Here is a 26,074-nt window from a genome sequence, read left to right as displayed (position 1 = left end):
TCAGAGAGTTCCATCATGTCTCTCTTCATATATTCCAGAAAGGAATGTCTCAAGTCATTCACTCCAACATGGACTATGACAGAGTCATAAGGTACTTGTTGAGTGACTTGAGTGCATGCGTGATTTTGTTTTTTTTTAAAACATCTTTATTAAATTATCACATATGGCATAGGCAATCTTACATCTATATAAATGAAAAAACAAACACAATGACACCACTTTAGCTCAGTTAAGCATTACGTGGCTCATTCAAATCCAACCTCTTACACCTCGTTCTTTCTCTACATAGATTATTCACACAATTCCCATTTTTTTCCTATGTAGTTTGCTCCCTCCCTTTTCTAAAGTTCCCAACTCCAGTTGTTTTATCTCTGTTACTATACTTACTACTTCTTGTAAAGTTGCTCTAGACACTGATTTCCATTTTCTAGCAATTGTTTTTTGGTACCACTATAATTAGACTCAGCAAGGCTTTACTATGTCCAGGCAATTCTGATTCTGTATCATAGCTCAAAAAAAATCCTCTCACCAGTCAATCCAATCCACTCACCCAGCATCTCCGACAGAGTGGTCTGCAGGGAATCCCTAAAGTCTGCCAGCTCATTACATTCCCAAAAAATATGTTCCCAGCCACCTCTTTCTTGCCCATCAAATCTCCAACATTTGAATGCATGCGTGACTTGCTGGCTCCTGGCACATGATAGGCAGCTGACTGTGACGACCTCGTTGTCCAGTCTGGTGCTGTGTGTCTCATTATGGAGTCGCCTATAACCAAGACATTTGATGTGTTTTGCCTTGGGGGCTTATTTGTTGAAACACTGGTGTGTGTGTTGATATGTGTAGTGGTTTCATTTTGCTTAGTGGTCAGTGTGGGTGAAGTGTATTTGGGAAGTCTCTGTTTTTTTGGTACGCTTTTACTGAGTACCTTGTGTCATGACCTTATTCTGTGTGACAGGTGAGGTTTGCGTAAGAGGTGAAGCAAGTGTGCTGACAACCTGCTTGATATCTTGTTAGTTTTCACATGAAAGAATTGACTCCATTCCACACTGTATTTGCATCCCTCACAATAGGGTGTTAGTTTGCCTTAGGAGTAAATGGTTGTCAGTATACATGAACCAATTGCTATATTGCCTCAAGATGTCCATATCAATCAAGCTGGCAGGAGAAATGAGGGAAACTGCACATCCATTGTGGCAGGATTTTTCTGAATGTGGTACTTTTGAAGGAAGTGGGCTAGTCTGACTTGGGAGTAGCAAAGGCAGTGCATGTATAGTAGGTTGTGGATGATAAGTGTGTGAACGCTGCTTCGAGTGCAACCGAGTTGCCCTTTGCTCAGTAGCGAAGCCTGGGGATGGATATACTGGAAGGTCTGTAAGGAAAAATTATGTTCCCAGGCGTTTGCATCTATACAAGTCACTGCTAATATGAAAAAGACCATTAAAAACATGGAATACAAACTTATTTCTGTCTTATGAGGCAAAGCCTTTCATCTACCATCTGTCATCATTAAAATGTTTAACAAGACTATCTCAACAACAATAACATTAAATTATTTAAAATGTATCATTTCAGAAATATTGACTCAAGATGCAAAACTGTAAACATAATTCATTCTTGGAAACATACCGATTTTCCCTTTGGCAAGCTTCCTTCACCTGCTTGTTTGGTAAGGTCTTGTCGGCCAATCAACAAAAATACAGTTTCTGGCCAATCAGATGAAGGCTGTTCTCGACACTGATATATGGCATCTCTTATTGGAAGAGCAACTCCAAATGGAAGTGAATCCAGATCTCTCAAACTGAATCCTTGGTAAGGAACAGTACAAGTCAAAATCTTACATATAGCAACTTCAGACAGCTTTTGCATGTTCACCTTAAATTCAAAAATAGGAGCACAGCTACCCACAAAGAATTACATGAGCACCAAGGAAAGTACAGTTGTGTACACTTACCATAAATGTAGATGTTCGAGTGTGTTCACTGCTGCAGTCCTAACCACTGGGTTATCCATGCTGTGGTAGCCCTCAGTTGGTCCGAATACCAGAGTCAAGGTTTTGTGCATCGGCTGCTGTCGCTTGATGGGTGACGTCAGGTTATCCGAGCTATAAAGGAGAGCAGGCAACACCATTACCTCAGCTTTTCTTGACTTAACCAACCAAAGACGTCCAATTTTAATAATTATTAGTAGTCCTGGGGTCAGAGACCCCACAGAAATATGTGTCTCTCTAAGGAAAGCAGATATCAGGGGGAAGGAGGGGGGGAAAGCATGACCAGGATGAGACGCTAAACCCTCTCTTTCATGGGAACAAGGAATAGTCTGGAATAAAATCCTTTTGCAACTTCTGGAGGTACAGGTTCTACTGCCCCTAGGGAATATAAGGTTTTGCACTTGTTTTAGTGCTTCTGCCCACTGGTTTGGAGTTAGGTCTGGGTACCCTCTTGGAGGTGGTAGTTCTTAGAAATTGAATTTGTACCCCTGAAGAATGATTTTTAAGACCCACTGATCTTTTGTTAAAGAGCTCCAATTTTCTCTGCACACAGACAGCCTTCCTCCTAGCTTTTGGTGTGGTGGAGGCAGGCAGAGATGGGAAAGGTAGTCATTGAGAGTTTTTTTCCATACAGGGTTGCTTTTGAACTCCCTGCTCTAGTGTCTGGGGGGGGGGGGGGGGAGTGCTGTTTGTTCTTTGCTGGCCACAAGGTTTAGTCCTGGTGGGTCTGTTCTTGCGGGTTTTGCCTTGTGCCTGCCTGTTTGATGCAGGAAAGGACCAGTGTTTGGAGGGAAAATTTCTGCTGAACCTAGGAGGTTGTACTTGAAGAACATCTTTACAGTCTGCATCGATTTTGCTTTGTCTTCCATATTTTTAAATACCTCTTCAGTTTTCTGTCTGAACAAGCTGTCTTTGTCAAGAGGTGCATCCATGATTTTAGCTTTGACATGATCAGGGAGAGGTTGTTCCTTCAGCCATGCATGTCTTCTGATAACAGATCCTGTCACTGCTGCCCTGCTAGAAGCTTCTAAGATGTGAAATACACAGTGCAGGGAGTGTTTTGCCACCTGAGATGAAGAGTGCAGTAATTCTGCTATCTCTTTATTGTTGGCAAAATCTGGAAAAGCAGAAATTTTCTGTTTCAAAATTTCCAAAGTGTGCTGTTGATATTTTAACATATGGAACTGCCAGTTGAGAGCCCTTATAGTTAAAGTTGCAGAGGTATATACTTTTTTACCCCATCTATCCATGGCTCTGGATTTTTTTGTCTGAGGGAGTAGGATTCTTTTCAGAGGTAACCTTAACTCCCTTAGGTCCCTGAGTAATCACCTTTGATCTGCTACAGGATTTCTGTAGAAGAATTTATGTGAGTCAGCTACCCTGTAGTATGTGTCAGGTCTACTGGAGGCAGGTGGATGGCTGTCAGGGGTAAGGCTGGATTCTAGGTAAACACTATCTACCACCTCCAAGATGGGTGGGATGGCCAGAGGCCTGTGCTGGGGTAGGTCCAGAAACTCTCTTAGTCTTTTCGTGGATTGAGGGAAATCTGTTGATTCCCATTGGAAGTGTTCTCTGAGGGTGTAGAGGGTTCCCCAAAGGAAAAGTCCTCTGGAGGTGATGCAGAAGCAATAGATTCTTCTGCATCTGAGGCTTCATCGGCAGCAAGAGGATTTTCCTCTTCAAAAACAGAGGAGTCAGATCTCTCTGAGTCTAAATCCGACTGTATGTCTGGAGAAGGTTCCCTTCTCCTTATGGTTGGTGTGGCCCGATTACCTCGGATGAAAGTGATGAAATCCTCCGTCATTTTAAGCATTCTAGTTTGAGAAGGGGGAGGAGTAGTGGAATGGAGACTTTTCACTGTTTTCTTTGGAACAACTCTAAATCTGGCCTGAAGAGTAACCCTCAGTGCTATCAGTGTGTCAGCCGGAAGGAGAGGGTGATGGCCTTGAAGTGAATTCTGAAGTGCAAGCAGTCTCTGGACCCAACTGAGGCAGAGACAGCCGAAGGCTCATTAGACAATGCAGTTTTCTGCAGCATACAGGACTCCAAAAGGATCTCAGTAGAGGCCTGCACCGTAATCGAGTCGGGCATCAGGGGCTGCAAAAGCACCTCACTAAATTCCAAAGAACTGACTACTCTTTTAGCGGTGGTGTCATCGGAAGGCTTGGCCTTATGCGGTCTGTCTCTAGCCTTATCTTTACGTTTTTTCGGAAGATCTGCGGTTTGCTGACTGATGGACACCATATTGGTAACTGGAGACGAAAGATGAAAATATCTATCAACAAATAGAGCTCTACGACAAATAGTTCTAGTGTTAAAGAGGGCAGAGAACTGACAGCAGGTTACGTCGTGATCTGGGCCTAAGCAAGTGACACAGTAAGAATGGAAGTCTCGGTGTGGTATTTGCTTTCAACAGGTGAGACAGTTATTGACTTTTTTGGACATTGGTTAGTGCAAGAAAAAGGAAGGATCCCCAATGGGTTACTTAGCTTTAGACGTTTTCAGCTGAAGTTCGAAATCTGGAAACCGCCAACCAGCACTGTTGCAAATTGCTTCTGCTACGGGCTCCATGGCAAGAAAGACTGAGGTAATAGTGTCGCCTGCTCTCCTTTACAGCTTGGACAACCTGACGTCAGCCAGCAAGTGACAGCAGCTGACATACAAAACCTTGACTCTGGTATTTGGACCAACTGAGGGCTAACCACAGCATGGATAAACCAATGGTTAGGACTGCAGCAGTGAAACACGAAGAACATCATGCTGTACAACACATGTGCTGATTGCACTACAACTGCCTTAACAGGCACAAATCATTATACTCATTTAATAGCATGATACTTTCTTACCACATCAGCTTATCTGAGGAAAGTCCTTCAGTGGCTAGGAGTTGCTTCTCCAGCCATAAACTGTGACGTACCTCTAAGCACTATCACTACTATGGTGGAAGGAGCGAAAGAACTGCCTTAGACCACAGCTCAGCTTCTTGAATCCCATAGAATGACTTTGTAAACTGGCCTGATCCAGAGTCATAGTGAAGGTGGTACTTGAAATTGTATACTCGGAACCAGTAGCTAAATCACTAATGTCCACACTAAAGACATTCTTGAAATAAGCATAGAAAGTAGCAGATTCAAAATAAACTACTCTTGCTGTAAATATGCTCGGACATATGTATACTGTCTGCGTGCCTTTTATCTTGTGCAACTGTTTTATTCTGCCTACATTTTATCTTGTTCAACTGTTTTATTCCCTCTGCCACATGGCTCGAGTTATGGCCAAAAAGGGTCTTTGTCAACTAGTCTACTTACCTGGTTATCAAACTGTAAATAAATAAACAAATAAATAGTAGATCCCTAGCAGAGTAAGCTTTGATTGCAGCACTTAATAATTAATGCTTAACTGACAAATAGCAAACAAAAAATCCAGTTGGCAGACCACTAGAAAAGTTTCAGTCAGGCATTTGTCAGCCTCTCGTTTATGCTGCAAAGATAATGAAAGAATGGTCTATCCTAAATGTTTGCACCCTCCTCAAGTAATATATCAGTTGCCAGTGTATCCAGGGTGTGAAGAGGTGTTGCTCCACTGATTTCTGCCACAGTTAAGAAATCCAAAAGAAGGATGAACTAGTTCATGGAAACTTCTAAAACCAACTTTTCAATGAAATATAGGTTCATCATGAGGGACACCTTATCCTTGCAAAAAACTACATATGGTTATCTGCGTACAACGGCTTGAACTCCAATATGAATCTCACTAAGGCAAAGGCCAGAAGGAGGAGCATTTTCCAAAAACAAATTCAACATTGCTGAGCTAGGCTTAAATACTAGCTACGCAAATCTACCTGTATATTGTTAAAGTACCACAGGCAGGAAGGGTCCAATATTAGAGAAAGTACAGTTATGTACCTACCATAAATGTAGATGTTCGAGTGTATTCACTGTTGCAGTTATTACACTTGGGTTATCCTGCTGGCAGGCGACCCGCAGTCGTCCCGAGTTCCAAAGTCTTGGTCCGGCGTCGGTTGTTGTTGCTTCTTCCCTGACGTCAGTGGACCAGGGGTATATAAGATGCAACCAACGCCATTTTCTTCAGTGTTTCTTGCCCCAGATGTCAGGTGCCCCCAAACAGGTAGGCAATACATATCGCTAATAAAGAAATAAAGCAAAATATAAACAATACCTTCAGCTACAAGCAAATACACCACAAAGGTTGTATAGGATAGAAAGGTATAGAAAAGTCCCAGCAAAGAAAGTGGGGATGGAGGGTGGGTAACCTGGACTGCAACAGTGAATACACTCGAATATCTACATTTATGGTAGGTAGTCATTACACTTGGGTAGAATCCTAAAGCTGAGGTAGGGTGGCTGGGTCTAAATAGGATTAGGAGTGGCTATGAGGCCCTGCAGAACTGCAGCGGCAAAGCCTGCTCTTGATTTAGAGTAAAGAGGCAAGTGGTAATTGCTTGGTAAAAGTGTGCACTGAACTCCAAGTTGCAGCTTCCAAAATGTCCTTGGTTGGTACTCCTCTGAGGAAGGCTGCTGACGTGGCAACTGCCCTGGCACAGTGTGGTCTAATGTTGTTAGGCACTGGCTTTCCATGTTGTGCGTAGCAGAAGCGAATACAGTGTCCTATCCACTTAGAAATAGTCTGCTTTGAGATAGCCTTTCCTTGTGATCCTGCAGCATAAGCTACAAACAGTTGCTCAGTTTTTCTGAATGCTTTTGTTTTATCCAAGTAGAAGCATAACTGCCTGTGTATGTCCAAAGTGTGTAGAAGTCTCTCCCCTTTACTCTGGGGATTTGGATAGAATGTTGGCAGATGAATGGTTTGGTTAAGAGCCACACTGGATACCACTTTTGGCATAAATGTTGGGTTCGTCCTTGGAGAAACCCTGTCTTGATGAAAAATGATAAAAGGTTCCACTGCCATTAAAGCCTGTAGCTCTGAGACTCTTTGTGCAGAAGTTATTGCTAGGAGCAGAGCAGTTTTCCATGATAAGAATTTCATATCGGCTGTATTGGCTGGCTCAAAAGGAGGCAAAGTGAGTTTCTGCAAGACAAAGTTGAGGACCCAAGTAGGTGTCGGTGCTCTCGGGGGGGGGGGGTCTTTATGTTTTTAGCCCCTCTGAGGTACTGTCTTAGTAGTGGATGAGAGAAAATAGGAGGTTCTGTAGTATAATGAGCTGAAATGGCGGAGGCATGGATCTTAATAGATGAAAAGGATAGGCCTTTGTCCAACATCTCAGTTAGGTATTGTAAAATCTCAGGGATATTTGGTACAAGTGGGTCAAAGCCTTGTGCCTGGTTCCAGTGGCAGAATCTCTTCCATTTGTCTGCATAAGATTTCCTGGTGCTGGGCCTTCTGGCCTCCAGAATGACATCCATAAAAGCTTTAGAGAGAGAGGTGGTCTGACTGTCTATGGTATCTGCCATACAGCCCGAGTTAAGGTTTTGAGTTGGCTGTGCAGGATCTGATTGTTTTGTTGAGTCAGAAGTTGAGGGATTTGAGATAAAGTCCAGGCTGGGCCTTGAACCACGTTCTTTAAGATTTGGGTACCAGTGCTGGCATGGCCAGTCTGGGGCAATCAATATCAATTTTGGCCTCTCTTGTCTGACTTTTAGGAGCACCTTGGAAAGGAGAGGCAGTGGTGGGAAGGTATAACATTTAGGTTTCTCCAGCTGAATGACAGAGCATCCACTTTCCATGCTTGTGTGTGATAAGTCCTTGTGCAGAATTTTTGAAGTTGGCAGTTGAGAGCGGAGGCAAATAGATCTATGTCCGGGCATCCCCATTTCTTTGTTATCATGTTGAACACCTGTGGATTTAGTTTCCACTCGTGAGGATCCATGAGGTTTCTGCTTAGATTGTCTGCCAGAGTATTTTTCTTCCTTGGCAGGAATTTTGCTTGCAGATAAACTTGATAGGTCAGTGCTGTGTTCCACAAAGTCATAGCTTGTTTGCAAAGGGGGCATGAGTGCGTGCCCCCTTGCTTGTTTATGTACCAAATTACTGTGGTGTTGTCCATCTTTAGTAGTAGTTGTCCTGGATGCAGTAAGTCCTTGAAGGCTGTCAGGGCATTCTGTACAGCTAGCATCTCTTTTTGATTGATGTGAAGATGCATTTGTTCTGCAGACCACTTGCCCTGCATTTTCGTGCCATGTGCGCCCCCCAGGCATAATTCGATGCATCTGTTGCCAGTGTTTGCCTGGCTGTGGGTAAAGTGAAAGGCTGTCCCTTGTTGTGGTGACATGCCAGTGCCCACCACTGAAACTCCTGTTGCAGGCAGGGAATAATAGTTATTGTTGCTTCCAGGCTGTGGCAATGTTGAGTCCAAACATTTTTTAGATACCATTGTAACTTCCTCATATGCAGTTTTGCATATGGAATTAGTAGGATGCAGGATGCCATGAACCCCACAGCCTGCATAATTTTTCTTGCAGGTAGCTGGGTTTTTGTTGCCATCATTTGAAAGTAATTTGTCAGTTGCCTTTGCTTGTCTGGCGTGAGATAAGCCACCTGGGTAGTTGAATTCAAGCTTGCACCCAGGAATATTATCTCTTCAGAGGGCACTAGTTTTGATTTCTTTTCATTTACAGTGTACCCTAGGCCAACTAGTAATCTTTTTACAAAAGCCAGATGCTTTAGAAGAATGTCCTTGCTCTCTCCTTGAATAAGGCAGTCGTCCAAATAGGGATATATCTGAATTCCTTTTTGTCTGCAAAATGCAATTACTGGTGCCAGGCATTTTGTGAAGACCCTGGGCGCAGTAGATAAGCCAAAGGGCAGTGCAGAGAATTGGTAATGCATTGTGCCAGCTATGAATCTGAAGTATCTTCTGCAATTTTGTCTGATTGGGACATGCAGGTATGCCTCTTTGAGGTCCAAAGTAACAAGCCAAGCCTTTTTGCCCAGCATGGGTAGAAGTTGCTGCATGTCAACATCTTGAATTCTGGAACATCCAGGAAAGTGTTTAGAATAGACAGATCAAGAATGGGTCTCCAGGGTTTGTCCTTTCTGGGAACCAAGAAAAGTCTTGAGTAAAATCCTTGTGCCTGTTCTTGCTGAGGTACCTTTTGAATAGCTCTCATGTCCATGAGAGCTGTAATCTGTTTTTGTGCCTCTGCCCATTGGTTTTGTGGCAGGTCTGGCATTCCTTTTGACCTTTGAAGGGTGTGAAAGTGGAACCTGTAGCCATGAGAGACAATATTCAGTACCCATTTGTCCTGGGTGATAATGTGCCAATTTTGTGAGAAAAGTGCTAGCTTTCCCCCTAAAGGTGCTGCCAAGAGATAAGTGCTTGGCTTTTGAAAGGGGAAGTCACTGGGACTGTTTCCTGTAAAGTTGTGACTTGTCTTCTCCTCCCTTGGGGGTAGAAGCACCCCATTGTCTAGGTCTGTAAGAGCCTTGTTGCTGAGATCTGCCTCTTGGGCGTCTGTATCTGCCTCTATGAGGCCTGTCTGACACGGGAAAGGACCAATTTTTAGAAGGCCAATTTCTGCTAAATCTAGAAGGCTGTACCTGTAAGAAATCCTTTACTGTCTGCATAGATTTTGCCTTATCCTCCATTTTCTTTAACACCTCTTCTGCCTTAACACCAAACAAGATATCATGCTGTAAAGGAGCTTCCGGTAATTTATCTTTAACATGATCAGGTAAACTTTGTTCTTTAAGCCAGGCATGCCTTCGAATGACAGATCCTGTAACTGCGGCTCTACAAGAAGCCTCTAATGAATCAAAACCACATTGCAGAGCATGTTTTCCCACTTGTTCAGCTGCATGCAATAAATCCTGCATTTCCTTATTGTCAGGACATTCTGAACTTGCAAACATATTCTGTTTTAAAAAAGACATTAAATATCGTTGGTATTTCAGCATATGAAACTGGCAGTTCAAAGCCCTTACTGCTAAAGTTGCAGAAGTGTAAACTTTTTTCCCCCATCTATCCAGAGCTCTGGAATCCCTGTCAAAGGGGACTGGGTTTTTTGCAGTGGAAGCCTTCACCCCTATGGGACCCTGAGAAATAGTTTCTGCGTCAGCAGCAGGGTTTTTATAAAGAAATTTATGAGAGTCTGGGACCCTGTAGTACATGTCTGGCTTGACTGGTGCTGGGGGTAGAGAATCAGGAGACAAACTAGATTCAGAAAAGACATCATCAACAATATCTAACACAGGGGGAATAGCAAGAGGCCTGTGCTGAGATAATAAAAGAAAATCTCTGAGCCTTTTCTTTGATTCTGAATAATCCTGCCTTTCCCAATGGAAATGGCTCCCTCATGGTGTGCAAGGTTTCCCCAAAAGAGTAATCCTCAGGAGGAGAGGCTGAAGGTATAGACTCTTCAGCGTCAGAATCCTCATAGGGAGGAAGAGAGTATCCCTGGTCTGAAGAGGAATCAGAGGAAATAGAAACATGGTCAGAGGATTCATAGTCTGTAGCCTGCCTAGGCCTTTTATCAGGAGGGGGATGGGAACCCCTGATCAAAGTAATTAAGTCTTCGGCCATTTTGAGCATCTGTTTCTTAGGCATAGATGACTGTCCAGGAGAATGCTGTACTTGTTTCTTTGTCTGTAATGATGTTTTAGAAATTGCTTTAGCTGCTGTAGTTGGCTTGATAGTAAACTGTGTAGGTCTGAAAACACTCTCAGAAGCCGATGCCTACTCAGCGGCTCCAGACCCATCTGAGGGAATAGTTTCCGTAGGCCCAATACCTTGAGTTTCCAGAGGCCTAGATGTCTCCACGTGGGAGTCAGAGGCGGCCTGTGGCTCTGAGGTAGCAGGAGTCAGGGGCTGCGAAAGCACCTCACTGAGCACCGGCGACTGGCCTGGAAGAGGCTTTGTCATTGGTTTTGGGTCTCGGATGCCCGTCCTTTTCCTTGTCTTTGCGCTTTTCATGAACTCCGGTTGTCGGTTGTTCCGATGGCATTATGTAATTAAACCTACGGCCAAAGTAATGCAATGCAAAATCAAACCGACGCTTAATAGTGCGTTTGTTGAATCTAGCACAAAACCGACAACTAGTGACGTCGTGGTCAGGGCCTATGCCAGGAATACAGTAAGAGTGAAAATCCTTATGAGGTATTTGCTTCCCACAAGAAATACAATTGTTAACTTTTACTGACATCGGTTTGGAGCAAGAAAAAGTTTCCCCAACGGGGTACTTAGCTTTATTGAAGACTTCCGTTCTGAAATTCGATTTCAAAAATCTCAGGAGTCGGCTGACTGGCACTTGCGAACTGCTTTTGCTTCGGGCAACATGCTGCAAGAAAGACTGAAGAAAATGACGTCGGTTGCATCTTATATACCCCTGGCGCACTGACGTCAGGGAAGAAGCGACAATAACCGACGCTGGATCAAGACATTGGAACTCGGGCCGACTGCGGGTCGCCTGCCAGCAGGATAACCCAAGTGTAATGACTGCAACAGTGAAACACGAACATCTGAGTTACAGCAATCTCTTAAGGAACTGTTTGACCAATTATTTCATGGATAGGGAGAGCAGTTGAAGTAAAAAAAAATGGACATTTTTCTTAGATATGTCAGTCACATGCATCAGTACAACATAATGTTCTGGCCAAAAGGAAAACTGTTTAGACCTACAGGCATAGCCCTGTCAAATACAAAAAGATTTCTGGCAATCTCAAAAACTACAAGACCCCCCCACTGTCAAGTCTGATAGAATGGGGGGGGGTACATGAGGAGCGAAGCCCTGAGGCAGACCTGCTTGCATCCAACCTCCCATTACAGGAGACATCCCTGACTAAGAATATAAGGATTTCCTGCACTGCTAGAAACTGAGACCAGATCTTTTTTTTTTTTTTCCTTCTCTGAACTCTGCAATTGGATGTGGAATCAGAGAATATGCATACTGCAGTTGCCTGTGCCATGAAGAGAGAGAACCCAATCCATTACTACTCCCCTTCACTACCCTGTTAAACTGAGTGGAAGATGGGGAGGGATATATTCTCCTAAGTGGCACAGAAGTTAATCTCCAGAGTACTCAACTGCAGGAAGACAATGACAAGACAAAGCCTCTGAATCCAGTATTCCAGGACAGAACATGAGAAATGACTCAAGGCATGTACCAGCTTGTTTACCTCAATGACAACATGAACTGATGAGACAAGGATACTGCTTTCTATGTTTTGTGCCTCCTTTTGCACAAGGAAGGCTGGTTATTTGACTGGATAAGGAGAAACCATGGAAGCAGCTGTTTCCCCAAGGAATGTCTGGCCAGAAGCACTGTTCTAAACTCAAAATGGATGATGAAGAATCATTCACCAGGGCTAGCCATATTCCTTTCTCCATGCTGAAGCCTAGGTGAGCTCCCTATCCAGAATAGGAATCATCCATTACTAACATGCAACAGACATGCTGTGGAAAAACAAGATACAGAAGACTGCTGGGAAGGATCTTCCACTCCTGGTTTCAGTGTCAAGGGTCTGAAATCAATAATAGGTCTGAGTATGCCTGAGGGATAATGACATCACTGACACTTCCCAGCAGACTGCAACACCAGTACCTTCATACATGTAAAATGATGTAATAAAATATGGCTGCCTCCACCAAGCCCAAGAGGTGATTTTCATCTAAGGTGTGCAGGACTCTCTTACCTTTGGAGTCTGTCCTTGGAAAGAAAATAAGGAAGTGAACCAACTAGTTTAAAGATTGTTCTGACATAAATTAAGGGAAGAAACATGCAATAGGAGTAACCAACACCAAATCCTTGTCAAAAAATCAAAACTCAATTCCCTGCAAATAGGATCTATTGATGTCCGTACATTTACCACTGCAGTATTCATAACTTATGGAATTATCTGCTGTGGAAGCTCGTCATACGGCCAGTCTATCAAAGCCTAGCACTGCTTTAAGGTACACTGAATGTCACCTAAATGCTCCTCGCATAGCGTAGGGCATAAAGGTGATGTTCAGGTATACCATCCTCAGAACTTCTTTGCCACCAGTGCGAAAGCTGTTTTTAACCATCGGTCTTGTCTGCTTCCTGTTTTCTTCTGCATGTTTGTATTCTGGTAGTTACTCCTGTTTGCTGAAGTCCTCACCATTGCAAATAAGTACCCAGTTGGGGGTTTTGTTATTTTTCTTTAATTTTTTGTTCTGTTTGGGTGGGTTAATGCCATCCAGGAAGGGTGAAAGCCAGTGTGGGGAACAGATTCCCCATAAAGACCACCACGATAAGTGCCTTTTTTGTCTAAGAGCTTTTCACAACCATACATCTTTTTTGATTTGTCATTCATTTATCCCTAAACCCCATCGTAGTAGGCTTTCTTCCCTTTCACTGTATCTTGAGAATCAGCATCTTAAGCTTCTTGCTAAAGATACTATGGATGGAACTTCCCGCCCATAGGGTCAGCCGTCAGGGAAGATGGTGAAAAAGGTGGTAAGCATGGAATCTTCTGTTGTCCAGGCTCTGACAGGTGTTTCCCTTGACGATGTTACAAACCCGAAGGCTCACTTGGCTATGTTGTTGGATTTCTTTGCCGTGTCCGGGTTTGGAGGCCGGCAAGGAACTGTGGGCATCACATCTGGTGAGGCTTTGCAGGCATCTGTTTCAGACATTCAGGGGAACCACAGTCGATTGTTTCCGAGGGGTTTAGGGGAAACGCTCCGGAGGTTCTTCTTAGGGAAGAAGTTCTTGTTACGGTCGTGGAATGCCGTCCTGAGTCAGAGCCTTCTTAGTTCTCTAGGATGAAAGTTGCCTTAAAAAAGAGACAGAAAACTATACATGCGTCTTCTACTCCTAGAGATCCACAAAGTGAGTGGCAGGCCTTTAATCAGGGGTTATTTAATACTTCACCATCATTAAGGCCTCCTCAAGGGGTTTCAGTTCCTGCTTATCCTTGGTCCTCTTCTACACTTAAAAGACTGAGGGAATTGAATTCTTCGGAGGAAGAGTTTGATTCTGACACAGAACCCCTTACTTATTCTACCCAGATTCCTTCTCCTTTAGACTAGGGATCCGAGGAGGAATCTAATAGTCCAGACACTCCTTCTGAGGAAATTTCCTTTGGGACACAATCTCTAGGATGATGGAATTTTTTAAATGAAATTGTGCCCAGGTTTCCGATATCCATAAAAGATATGATGGGCTCTCCTAAACCTGCAGCTACTCCTCCTATCTTGGCTGCTTTGCTGGATGTTTCTTTTCCAATGCCACTAAAGCGCCTGATTCTCTGCCCCCTGCTCCCAAGACGTCTGATGCCTAAGGATTGTTCCTTTTTGTTCAACTGTCCTCTTGCTGCCTCTCTGTGGTGTCTCTAACCTCTGATAAGCCATCTCAATTGCTTCCTTAGTCCAAGTTACTGCCTTCAGACAAGGACAGCAGAACCATGGACAGGCTGACTAAAAAGGTTTATACTTCAGCTACCTTAGCTTTTAGGGCTATTAATTATCAGACCCATATTTCTAGGAATGTGTTGGTTCTTCCTTCTCTGGCTAGTCAGTTTTTTCTGATCTTCCAGACTCAGAGTAAATTTTCAGCTCTTTTCTTGCTAGGGACTTCCTCTCAAGTAGTTCGTCATTGTATCTATGTAGTTTTGATGCAGTGGCTGCGGATGCCTCTTTTCGGGCTGCTGCTTTTCGTTCAGTACTGAGGAGGTTTTCTTGGCTTAGGCTTCAACCTTTACCCAGTGATATTACGGCTAAGTTAATGGATGCTCCTGTGGGTAATAAAATTTTGTTTGTGGAAGTGGCTGCTGGTTTAAGACTCTTCAAGACAAGGGAAAGGCCTTACAGGAGCTTAAACAGGTTTGTTTCTCCTGTGCCTAAACTTCAGGCAAAATACCCTTCTAAGCCAGCCTTTGTCTGTAGTCAATCTTGCCGTCCTGCTAAAGGTTAAAAAGGGTGGTAAACGGGCTCCTCCTGTTAAGGCCACTCAGACTGCAGGGATTCAAATGTCTTCCTTTCCTAACAAACCAGGTGCTGTATGACTGTCCACCTGTTGCCAGATGCATTCCTCTTTCACTTTGCCTTTCTCTTACCATTTGGCTTTGAATCACCCAGGATTCTTAGGTTCTGTCAATCGGTCGTCAGGGGTACTTCATGGTGTGGATTTCCCATCCTCCTTTTATGGGCATTCCTCAGCCTCCTTGGGAACAACTTTTTTCCCCAGAGGTTCCCTGAGATCTCGTCTCAGGATACTACTTAAGAGGTGCCTGTGTCCCAAAGGGGGAAAGGGTTTTATTCAACAATATTTCTAGTGCCCACAAAAAAGAATACTTGGAGACTGATTCTAGACTTCTCTCATCTAAACACTTTTCTGAAGGTGCCTTCCTTTTGAATCCTTTAGGCCTTTCTGGTGTCTCTGGATCTCAAGGATGCTTATCTCCATATTCTGATCCATCCTCTTTTCAGGAAGTATTTGCGTTTCTCTGCTGCTTCCTGGCATTTTTAGTTCTGTGTTTTGCAATCTGGCCCTTATACTGCCCCAAGGGTGTTCACCAAATCCTTCGCTCCTGTGATTGCTTTTTGCAGGCTTCAAAGGATCCAAATATTTCCTTACTTGGATGACCTGCTGATTCAGGCATCCTCTCAAGAGGACCTTTTGCAAAATCTTTGTTTTACCATTTCTCATCTTAAGAGCCAGGGGTTCACGATAAATGTCAAAAAGTCTTCCCTCACTCCTTCTCAGGATCATGTCTTTCTGGGTTGCAGGATTCAGACAGTGCCAATGTTGGCATCCCTGCCTCCTTCAAAGGCCTTAACTCTCATTTATTACTTTCAAACTTTTCTTCCCCTGGCCTCCATTACAGCCAGAGAGTTTCTGAGAGGCTCTGGGTTTCATGGCTTCCACCATTCCAACTCTTCCTCTGGCCAAACTCCATATGAGGAAGTTCCAGTGGTTACTGAAGTTGGTGTGGTTTCAACATGCACATCCTCTAGACTTTACAGTTCCTCTTCTCTCTTGTCTCAAGAAGGAACATCTATGGGAGATTCACCAATTGTCTCTGAATCCAGGGCTCCCTTTTCATCCTACTCTTCCATTTCAGGATCTGTTCACAGATGCTTCAGATGTGGGATGGGGAACAATATTTGGCTCCCTGAAGGATCAGGGAGTGTGGTTGCCTCATCAGCAGGAGGAGGACATCAACGTCAAAGAGATAAGAGCTCTTATGCTGGCTCTTTAGGCCTTTCATCCTATTTTCTCTCTGGGGCCTCGACAGTTATGTGGTATATCACCAAATTTGGGGGGGGGGGGGCAAGATCTTACCTTCTTTGCTGGCTGGCACTTCTGGTATGGGATCTGGCTGTCAAGTATCAAGTGACTGTTCAAGCAGTTTATATTCCTTCAGATCAGAACATTGTGGTAGACACTCTGAGCAGGTCCTTCACTCAATCCCATGAATAGATGCTTCACAGGGATGTGTTTCTGGACATTGTTCACCAGTGGGGTACTCCTCAAGTAAATCTCTTTAACTCCTCTGTGAACAGACAACTTCCTCTGTTTTGTGCCAGAGTTCCGGGTCCTCTGGTGTGGAAGGTAGATGGCCTTTTCATTTTCTTGGATGGGGATGTTTCTTTATGCATTCCTTCTCTCTCCTCTTATTCCGAGAGTCCTGCTCAAGATTCAACAGGATGCTTCCCAAATCTTGTTGGTGACACCCTTTTGGCCGCGACAGCATGGTTCCCTCTACTTCTGCATCTAAACAAGGTTAGTCATCACAAGTTACCTCACAGGGTGGCTCTACTCACCCAAAACAAGGGATCTCTCATCCATACCCATGTGTCCATGCTTCAACTTACACTGTAGGTGATAGGGTTTGATTCCTCATAGACACCTTTTTCCTGAGGAAGTGCTGCAGGAGGCCAGGAAACCTACTACCAGGAAATTCTACATGTATAAATGGAAGAGGTTTTCTACTTGGTGTCTTTCTCATTACCTGGACCCACTTACTATGGATGTTCCTTTGGTTCTCTCATTTTGTGAGCTGCTCAATGCTGGTTTGGCCTAGTCTTCAATTAAGGCCCACTTACCGGCTCTTTATGCTTGCCTGCCTTTAACTCCTCCGTTAGCTTCTAGATTTGAGACTAAGCAATTTCTTAAAGGCGTCCTTAACATTACACCTCCTAGGAAGCCTGTTCCTCCTCCTTGGGATCTTAATTTTGTTCTGGAGAAATTGACTCAGGCTCCTTTTGAGCCTACTGTTTCAGCTTCCTTACAACATTGTTCTTGGAAGATAGTTATTTTGTTAGCTCTTACTTCTGCCAGATGGGTGCCCGAGTTGCAAGCCCTTATGGCTTTGTCCACCTTTTTTGATATTCCATGAGGACAGGGTGTCCTTGCGTACTAATCTTTCTTTTATGTCCAAGGTGGTTAATGAGTTGTCACAATCAGTCTATTAATTTGCCAAACTTTCTTCCCCTCTCCGCAAGCTGACAGTGAGAGGGTGCTGCATACCTTAGACGTGCATAGACAGCTCAGCGTTTACTTGGACAAGACTAAAGCTGCCCAAAAATCTGATCAGTTGTTTGTTTCCTTTCATCCTAGGTCTTTAGGATTGGCTGTTTCCAAGCAAACTATTTCTACTTCGATTTCAAAGGCTATTTCTTTTTGTTATACTTTTCATAGCAAGAGCTTTTTTTCTTCTGTAAAGGCTCATTCTACTACAGCTGTGACTTCTAGTGCTTTTTTTCAAGGGCTCAGACAATAATGCTATTCTTGAAGCAGCTACCTGGACATCTGCACATACTTTTACCAAACACTACAAGCTGGATGGCATCTCCAGATCTAGAACTGGTTTTGCTAATGCCATTCTTCATGGCTTCTTAGAGAGCTAGAGCTCTACTGCTGCTTCCTCCTCTCAAGTTTCTTCTTGAGCTTTGGCACTCTCCCATAAGTTATGAATACTGCAGCGGTGAATGTAAGCACATAGGTACTGTTGTGTAAAATCTTACCATAATGGAAGATGTCCCTGCCTTCACCACTGCAGTATTCACTCCCTCCCTCCATCTCGCTAGTCTTTTTCCTTCCTGGATGTGCAAGTTCTCTTTGATTTTCTTTGGACTGCTGTTCCTACCAGGACAATCAGTTTTGAGGATGGTAGGCCTCAACATCACCTTTATGCCCTACTCTACACGAGGAGCATTTAGGTGACATTCAGTGCACCTTAAAGCAAGGATAGGCTTTGGTAGACTGGCTGGACGACGAACTTCCATGGCATGGAATCCCATAAGTTATGAATACTGCAGCGGTGAAGGCAAGGGCACCTACCAATTTGGTAAGATTCTACACAACTATACTTTCAGAGATTCCGGTGGCAAAGGTGATAACTATGAATAGCATCTTCATAAAGACAAATTTTAGGGTTACTAAAGCAGCTATGTCAAAGGAACAATGAATAAACCTATCAGTAATGAAGTTCAAAATTAAAGGATGAGAAGGTTTTTTTTAAAGGGAGGTAGAGATGCAGAATTTCCTTCAAACACATTTGAAGGTCCAAAACATTTTAAAGGGCTTCTTAACTAGCTGGTACAGGCCAACAGTTCTGCCTTCACAAAGTTACAACATACAGAAATCTCAGAAGCACACACCTTTACTTTAGAACATCTGAAATTCAAGTCACAGTAGTGTCAAAGACAGACAAAGATCATCAGCAAGCTAATGCCATCAAGATGCAGAATCACTTCCATTTATCAGAATATATCTCACACAGCAAAGACTTTCTGGAAACTTCTATCACCTCTGAGACTCTAAATGAGTGTCCTACAGGAGCAGAGGGTCTAAACAAGCAAGCAATCCCAGAGGTGTAGCTAGTTGCAGCTTAAAATAAGGACTATGACCCATGGGGAAGCTTTCTGTACTGCAAAGTACCTGTAATCACCCCTTTCCTGACCAACATGGCGAAAGGGGGATGAGTTCTCAAAATCTGTGGTGAGAAGTGAAATCAGAGACTACTTCAGAAAGACAAACCAATATCTTCCCTGTCATGGAAGAGAGACTGCACTCACAATCAACTCCACCTTATTCTTTTTAAGCAACTTTGTTTATTCATCACTTTTAATTTGTAACATGAACTCACTGACATTAATAACCATGAAAAAAGACCACAACACTTTCCATTTCTGTATACATGCATTGTGCGCAGTTTCCAACACAGCATTGTTCTTTTATTCTTGTGCATTACAACATACTTTAATTTTTCAGTTCTTACCAGCCTCTCTATTTCAGTCATGTATTTGATCATTATGTATACACTATTCCCAAAGGTACCATTTTAGGACAACAACGGGATTCTATTATTAAATGCTCAACTTCTCTGTCCTTTTTCTCACTATTTACTGTCCTTGCTATGAGTAAAGAATACAGCATTTAAAATATTTTAAATCAACTTTCTCTCCACTAGAGCAATACCTTACTGTTACTTTCAAATAATTTTTATCCCACCCTGGAAAAACTTGCTGCAGTCTCCAATTCATTGATGTCATCAAGGCCACCGAATACAGGTAGTTTTCTGGCCAATTTCCTCCCCAAACTGACATCAACATGACCGTCCTAAAAACCCACCCAGGCTGTGATGTCACAATTCATTGGCCCTTCCCCTACTCTTACAGAAAGTAAAGGCTAGAACAAGGAAAGAGTTCATGAGTCAAGTCTCCTGCTGTGAGCAGTCAATTACAGCAGGTAACAGATCAATTTACCCTTAGCACTTAGGTAGGGAAGTTAGGTGTGAAGGGGGATGGGAGCCGAGTTGTAGTAGTACAATTCAGGCTTCCCAAAAGACTGCAATTTAGCCATTCTGAAAAGCAGCAGCAGTAAAAACCACTTTGAAAGTCTGTTCTGTGGCATTTGCACCATTTGTGTTTTAAGTAGTCATTGAATGGCATGAAATGTTACTTAAAAATAACTGAATGAAAGACAGCAGTGTATGCAAGTAACATCAATGTAGTGACAGGAACTTTAGGAAGAAAGAGGCCTGCATGGTATAATTTTTTTAAGACAAGTACTGCATTGTGGAATACCTAGAGGCAGACTAAACAATCAGAATTACTTCAAGATGCCTTTCCCCATGTGGTCAGACTCAGAAATTACTTATAAAAATATTTAAAAAACTGTAAATAGTCCCACAGTGGTGTTAAAATGTAGGAAACACCAAACCACAATGAAATAAACGTTATTCGAGTCTGTGGGTGTGGTTCTCCTTTAAGAAAATTACTTCTTCCATCTTTTTGATGAACCCATCTCTAGTTCTTACTTCCTTGACAACATTTGGTACATTATTTGCAACTGGTTTAATCTTTGATTTCCAGTTCCAAATAATTTGTTTTGGCTGATAGTAACATTAAACTTACTAAAGCCTTCCTATGACTCAACAATTCTAAACTTAGACATACTCAACAGAATCATCATCTTAGTTAATGTAATACATTCCCCCAACAACTTAATTTCACAGACTCTCCAAAAACGTGCTCCAAGTTTATTGTTTCACTCCCTTCGAATCCCTTGAAGTTTGGATTGGAGTAACATTTCCATGCAAATAACGTAAATATTACGAACTCTGTAGCATACCTAAAGGCCTTTGAAATTTCCTTCAATTATTCTTTTGAAATTTGTTGCTCTAGCCTTCCACCTCAATTGTTTCTAATCTCCTCTGATTGTTTTTATAGTTATTATTTAATATTGTATATATCTTACTATTTATCCCTTTCTTAACAGCATCTTTTGTTCTTGATTCCACTAAAAACCCTATCAGAGCTGGTCTTTCACTCAACTTCGCCACCACCCTGTTTGTCTATATTCTGCCAACAGTTCTCAATATGGAAGGCATTTTTTTCAACCTGCATATAAAACACCTCCATGGCTTCTTCCCACTCTATCACTTTTCCCATCCAATTATTTGTTCACAGGAGCATGGCTCCTTTTTTTCTAGCTTCCTGACACCTCTTGTCTGTTTTCTCTACCCTTAGTTGCATGTACTCCTACAGGAAATATTTCCTTTCTCCATTTCCTCAATGACTTAGTCTTTCTAAAGCTGTCTACCACTTTATAAATAACATTCCATATTGCTAATTCTATATACAAGGGCTTGCTTCTAAAACCCTACTCTCGCTGCACCTCCTCATGCTTCCAATATACTCCACCATCATCTGCTTACGCTACATACAAAAGTCTCAGTAGTGTTGTTTTAAAGTATTCCTTCAAAACAGACAGACCTAAGGCACCATACTCAATAGGAAGAATCAATGTACCCAACTTTACGCATGCCCTCTTCCATCCCAAATATGGTAACTACATTAATTACCATCTATAATTTTTCCTCTGGATGACTTATTTTATTTTACGTTTACATGGGAAGTACACTGGCAACACTTGACCATTTGCAGGTACAAGCTGTCCAATGTACAGGACCAAAGGAACTAAAACATGTTTTCACTGCCCTGTAGTTTACTGTGTATGACCATTGGTTTCCCATCTCTTAATTTTACTGTAATAATCTGCTTGATCTCTTCCCACATATTCCTAAGCTGTCACAACAAAGTCCTTTGTAAAACTCTAATTTGCCCTTTTGAAATGAGAAGGAAATGGAAAGGGCCATATTTCCTCTACATGAAAAATTGGTCAATTGTAAGTTTGTTCTACTGCAGGAAGGCAAAGACCTGGCAGGATTTTAGAGTCTTCAGCTCCATGAAACGACTTGAGTCCTCCAGCACATACTGATCCAGTCTATGATGCAGTGGCTTCAATATACAAGGACACAAAAGTACAGTTTTGTACCTACCATAAATGTAGATGTCCGATAGGTATGCATCTGCAGTCATAACATATGGGTTGTCCTGCCTCAGGCAGCCCTTCGGTCGGCCGGATTCCAAAGTCTGGTTCTGGCCTCGGCTGATGTCGCACTTTCCCCGACGTCAGAGCATCTGGGGTATAAAAGCATCAGCCGACGCAATTTTCCTCAGTGTTTCTTGCCCCAGATGCCAGGTGCCCTCTAGGAAGGCCAAATTTGGAGGAATGCAATAAATTCCAAAACATTTTCCAAAATATATATATATATATATATATACAAACAAATACACCATAATAGATCCCCCAGCTAGCTAATGGAGGGGTCAGCACCCTAGGAGTACCACAGAGGGGAAGGAGGGAGGGTAAACCTGACTGCAGATGCATACCTATCGGTATGGTAGGTACAAAACTGTACTATGTCCTTCAAGGATGCATCTGCAGTCATAACATATGGGTAGAATACCATAGCCAATCTGGGGGAGGAGGTACTAAGAAAAGGATGGTGTAGTTAAGATACCCTGCAGGACTGCTGTAGCAAAACCTGCTCTGGCCCTGGAGTATAAAGGTAAATTGTAATGTTTGGCAAATGTATGCACGGAGCTCCATGTAGCAGCTTCTAAAATGTCCTTGGTAGCCACCCCTCTTAGGAAGGCTGTAGTGGTGGCTGTGGCCCTCGTGGAATGAGGCCTAATGTTTGCAGGAACCGTCTTTCCATGAAAGGAGTAACAAAATTGAATGCAATTTCCTATCCACTTTGAAATTGTCTGTTTGGAAATTGCTTTTCCTTGTACCCCAGCAGCATATGCTACAAGGAGTTGGTCAGTCTTTCTGTAACTTTTAGTTCTGTCCATGTAGTAGCGTAGTTGTCTGTGTATATCCAGAGTGTGTAGAAGTTTTTCCCCTTTATTTTGTGGATTTGGGAAAAAAGTAGGCAAGTGAATAGCTTGGTTCAAGGATACCCTAGATACCACCTTTGGCATAAAAGTAGAGTTGGTTCTCAATGAAACTCTGTCCTGATGGAAGATAAGAAATGGCTGTACTGCCATTAAAGCTTGTAACTCAGATACTCTTCTTGCTGAAGTTATGGCCAGAAGGAATGCAGTTTTCCAAGACAGAAACTGTAGATCTGCAGATGCTGCTGGTTCAAAGGGAGGAAGTGTTAGTTTCTCCAGCACAAAGTTGAGATCCCAAGTAGGCAAAGGGGGTTTCCTTGGAGGATTGATGTTTTTGATTCCTCTCAGAAATTGCCTGAGGAGAGGATGCAAGAAGATAGGTGGATCAGCATTGTATTCTGCTGAAATTGCTGAGGCATGAATCTTAATGGAAGAATAGGACAGGCCATTGTGGAACAATTCTGCTAAGTATTCCAGAATATGTCTCATGCTTGCCACTGTCACACTTAAGCCTTTTGTTGTGTTCTAAATGAGAAATCTTTTCCATTTTGCTGAGTATGTCTTCCTTGTGGAAGGTCGGCGAGCTTCCATAATAATGTCCTTTACTCTCTGTGATAAGGTATTTTGAGGTGGGTTTATGGAATTTTCCAGGCAGTTAGCTGTAATGTTTTCAAGTTGGGATGCATGATCTTGAAATTGTTCTGCGTCAGAAGTGGCCAGAGGGGTAGAGGCCACGGTTTCGTCTGTGACATGCTCCTCAGTAGTGGGTACCAGTGCTGTCTTGGCCAGTCTGGAGCTATCAGAATCACTCTTGGCTGTTCTGCCCTGATCTTCAGTAAAACCTTGGACATTAATGGGAGAGGTGGGAAGGCATAGACCTTTAGAGCTTTCCAGCTGAAAGAGAGAGAATCCACCCTCCAAGCTTGTGGGTGGTATGTCCTTGAGCAGAATGTTTTCAGCTGATGATTGTGGGGCGAGGCGAACAGATCTATCTATGGCTTTCCCCATGCTTGTGTTATGAGCAGAAAGATGTCTGGGTGCAGCATCCATTCGTGTGCATCCATGGTAGTTCTGCTTAAGCTGTCTGCCAGTGCATTTTCTTTCCCTGGCACGAACTGGGCCTGTAGTTGGATATTGAGTTTCAAGCATAGTTCCCATAGATTCATGGCCAGCCTGCATAGAGGGTAGGAATGCGTGCCTCCTTGCTTGTTTATGTACCACATGACTGTGGTGTTGTCTGTCCTTATTAACAGGTGGCCTTGGTGGAGGAAAGGTTTGAAGGCCTCGATTGCATCACTGCCAGCATTTCCTTTTGGTTTATGTGCATGCTCTGCTGTCCTTGAGACCATAGGCCTTGGATACATTTGTCCTCCATGTGTGCTCCCCATCCTCGGTCCGAAGCGTCCGTGGTGATGGTTTGTTTTGTTTTTGGTTTGTTGAAGGGCAACCCTCTGTTGGACTGGCAGGCTTCAGCCCACCACAGGAATTCCTTTTGAAGGCAAGGAATGATTGGTATCAAAGTTTCCAAACTGTGACTGTGCTGAGACCATACACTCCTTAGGTACCATTGTAATTTTCTCATATGCAGCCTGGCTTGTGGAATCAGAATTATGCAGGATGCCATGTAACCCAGGGCCTGCAGGAGTTTCCTTGCAGTCAGCTGAGTTTGTCTTGTCAGATTCATGAAGTAATCCGGAAGTTGTTTTTGTTTTTCTTCTGTGAGAAAGGCCATTTGGGTGGTTGTATCTAGATCTGCACCCAAGAAAGTTATCCTTTGGGATGGAACAAGTCTTGATTTTTGGATGTTGACTGTGTATCCCAAGGCCTGTAATAGGTGGATGGCATAGTCCAAGTCCTTTATCAAATTTTTCTTGTTGTCCGCTTGTATAAGGCAGTCGTCCAGATAGGGGTAGATTTGAATCCCATGAAGTCTGCAGTGTGCAATTACTGATGCCAGGCATTTCGTGAATACTCTGGGCGCAGTAGATAAGCCAAAGGGCAATGCTGAGAATTGATAATGCTCTGATCCTGCAAGAAATCTGAGGTGTCTTCTGCAACTTTGCCGAATAGGGACATGCAGGTATGCCTCCTTGAGATCTAGAGTCACCAGCCAAGACTTCTTGCCCAGCATGGGAAGAAGTTGCTGTAGGGTCAGCATCTTGAATTTTGGCAAAATGAGGAAAGTGTTCAGTGCGGACAGGTCGAGTATAGGCCTCCATTGATTTTCTTTTCTTGGAACAAGGAATAATCTGGAGTAAAATCCTTGACCCTGTTCTGAAAGAGGTACCTTTTCTATGGCTTTCATTTGAATTAAGTTGCTGATCTGCTTTAAAGCCTCTGCTCTTTGATGTGGTGGCAGGTTTGGCATTCCGTTTCTTCTTGGCAGAGTGTGGAAGTGGAACCTGTATCCTTTGTCTATTATTTGCAGTGTCCATGTGTCCCTTGTAATGTAATGCCAGTTTTTTGAGAATAAAGAAAGCTTTCCGCCCAGTTGTGCTTCCAACTGAGCCCTGGTCGGCGGAAGCAAAGGAAAGTCATTGAGTCTGTCCAGGTGTAGTAGTTGTTGTTGCTGTTCCTGCACTACCTCTCTGGTTGGTAGGCTGCCACTGACGGCCTCTGTAGGAGCCTCTAGCTTGCCCTCTACCTCTGGGACGCCTGTTCCTGCCCCTCTGGGATCTGTCCGAGTCTGGAAAGGACCAATTCTTAGTTGGCCAGTTTCTGCTGAATCTCGGTGGTTGTACTTGCAGAAAGTCCTTAACTGTTTGCACAGATTTTGCCTTTTCTTCAAACTTCTTTAAGACCTCCAGAGCCGGGGAACCAAATAATTTTTGTTTTTCCATTGGAGCATCCAGGAGTTTAGCTTTAACATGGTCTGGTAAAGATTGTTCCTTCAACCAGGCATGCCTACGAATAACTGCCCCAGTCATAGCTGACCTACATGAAGCTTCCAGCATCATACCCACCCTGCAAAAAATGATTACTAACCTGCTGTGAGTTATGAACCAGATCCTGAAGGGATTTACGGTCAAGAGGTTCAGAAGAGGAAAGCTTCTTATGCAATTCATCTAACAAATACTCTTGGTACTGTATCATATGAAATTGACAATTTAATGCCCTCAAGGAAAGAGTTGCAGAAGTATATACTTTCTTTCCCCATCTCTCTAAAGCTCTAGACTCCCTTTCAGAAGGTAGAGGATTTTTGGCAGTGGCAGCTGCAACCCCATTTGGGCCCTGAGAAATAGTATCTGGGTCGGCAGAATGGGCCTTGTACAGATGTAAATGAGAATCCGGGACCCTATAGTATCTATCAGGTTTGGCAGGAGCCGGAGGGAGAGAATCAGGGGCTGTACTAACATCATTGTACACATCATCAATAACATTCAAAACAGAAGGTATAGCTAAGGGCCTATGCTGAGGTAAATGTAAAAAGGTCCTTAATCTCTTTCTAGAATCAGAAA

At 43.2% G+C, this 26,074-nt stretch overlaps 1 protein-coding gene across 1 annotated transcript in view; it reads right to left on the bottom strand.

Annotated features, from left to right (window-relative positions):
* ANAPC1 (anaphase promoting complex subunit 1) overlaps positions 1 to 26,074 on the bottom strand; it is a 3,613,296-nt gene that overhangs the window by 1,650,667 nt on the left and 1,936,555 nt on the right. Inside the window, exon 23 of the mRNA XM_044060160.1 lies at positions 1,627 to 1,805. Within this exon, the coding sequence (XP_043916095.1) occupies positions 1,627 to 1,805 (179 nt within the window). The remainder of the gene's footprint in view (positions 1 to 1,626; positions 1,806 to 26,074) is intronic.

This window comes from Protopterus annectens, chromosome 1.part2 (assembly GCF_019279795.1).
Source record: "Protopterus annectens isolate FY-2018-M chromosome 1.part2, PAN1.0, whole genome shotgun sequence".
Taxonomy (NCBI): domain Eukaryota; kingdom Metazoa; phylum Chordata; order Ceratodontiformes; family Protopteridae; genus Protopterus; species Protopterus annectens.
The sequence above is the reverse complement of the archived record's forward strand: the minus strand, read 5'-3'. Positions and strand labels throughout refer to the sequence as shown.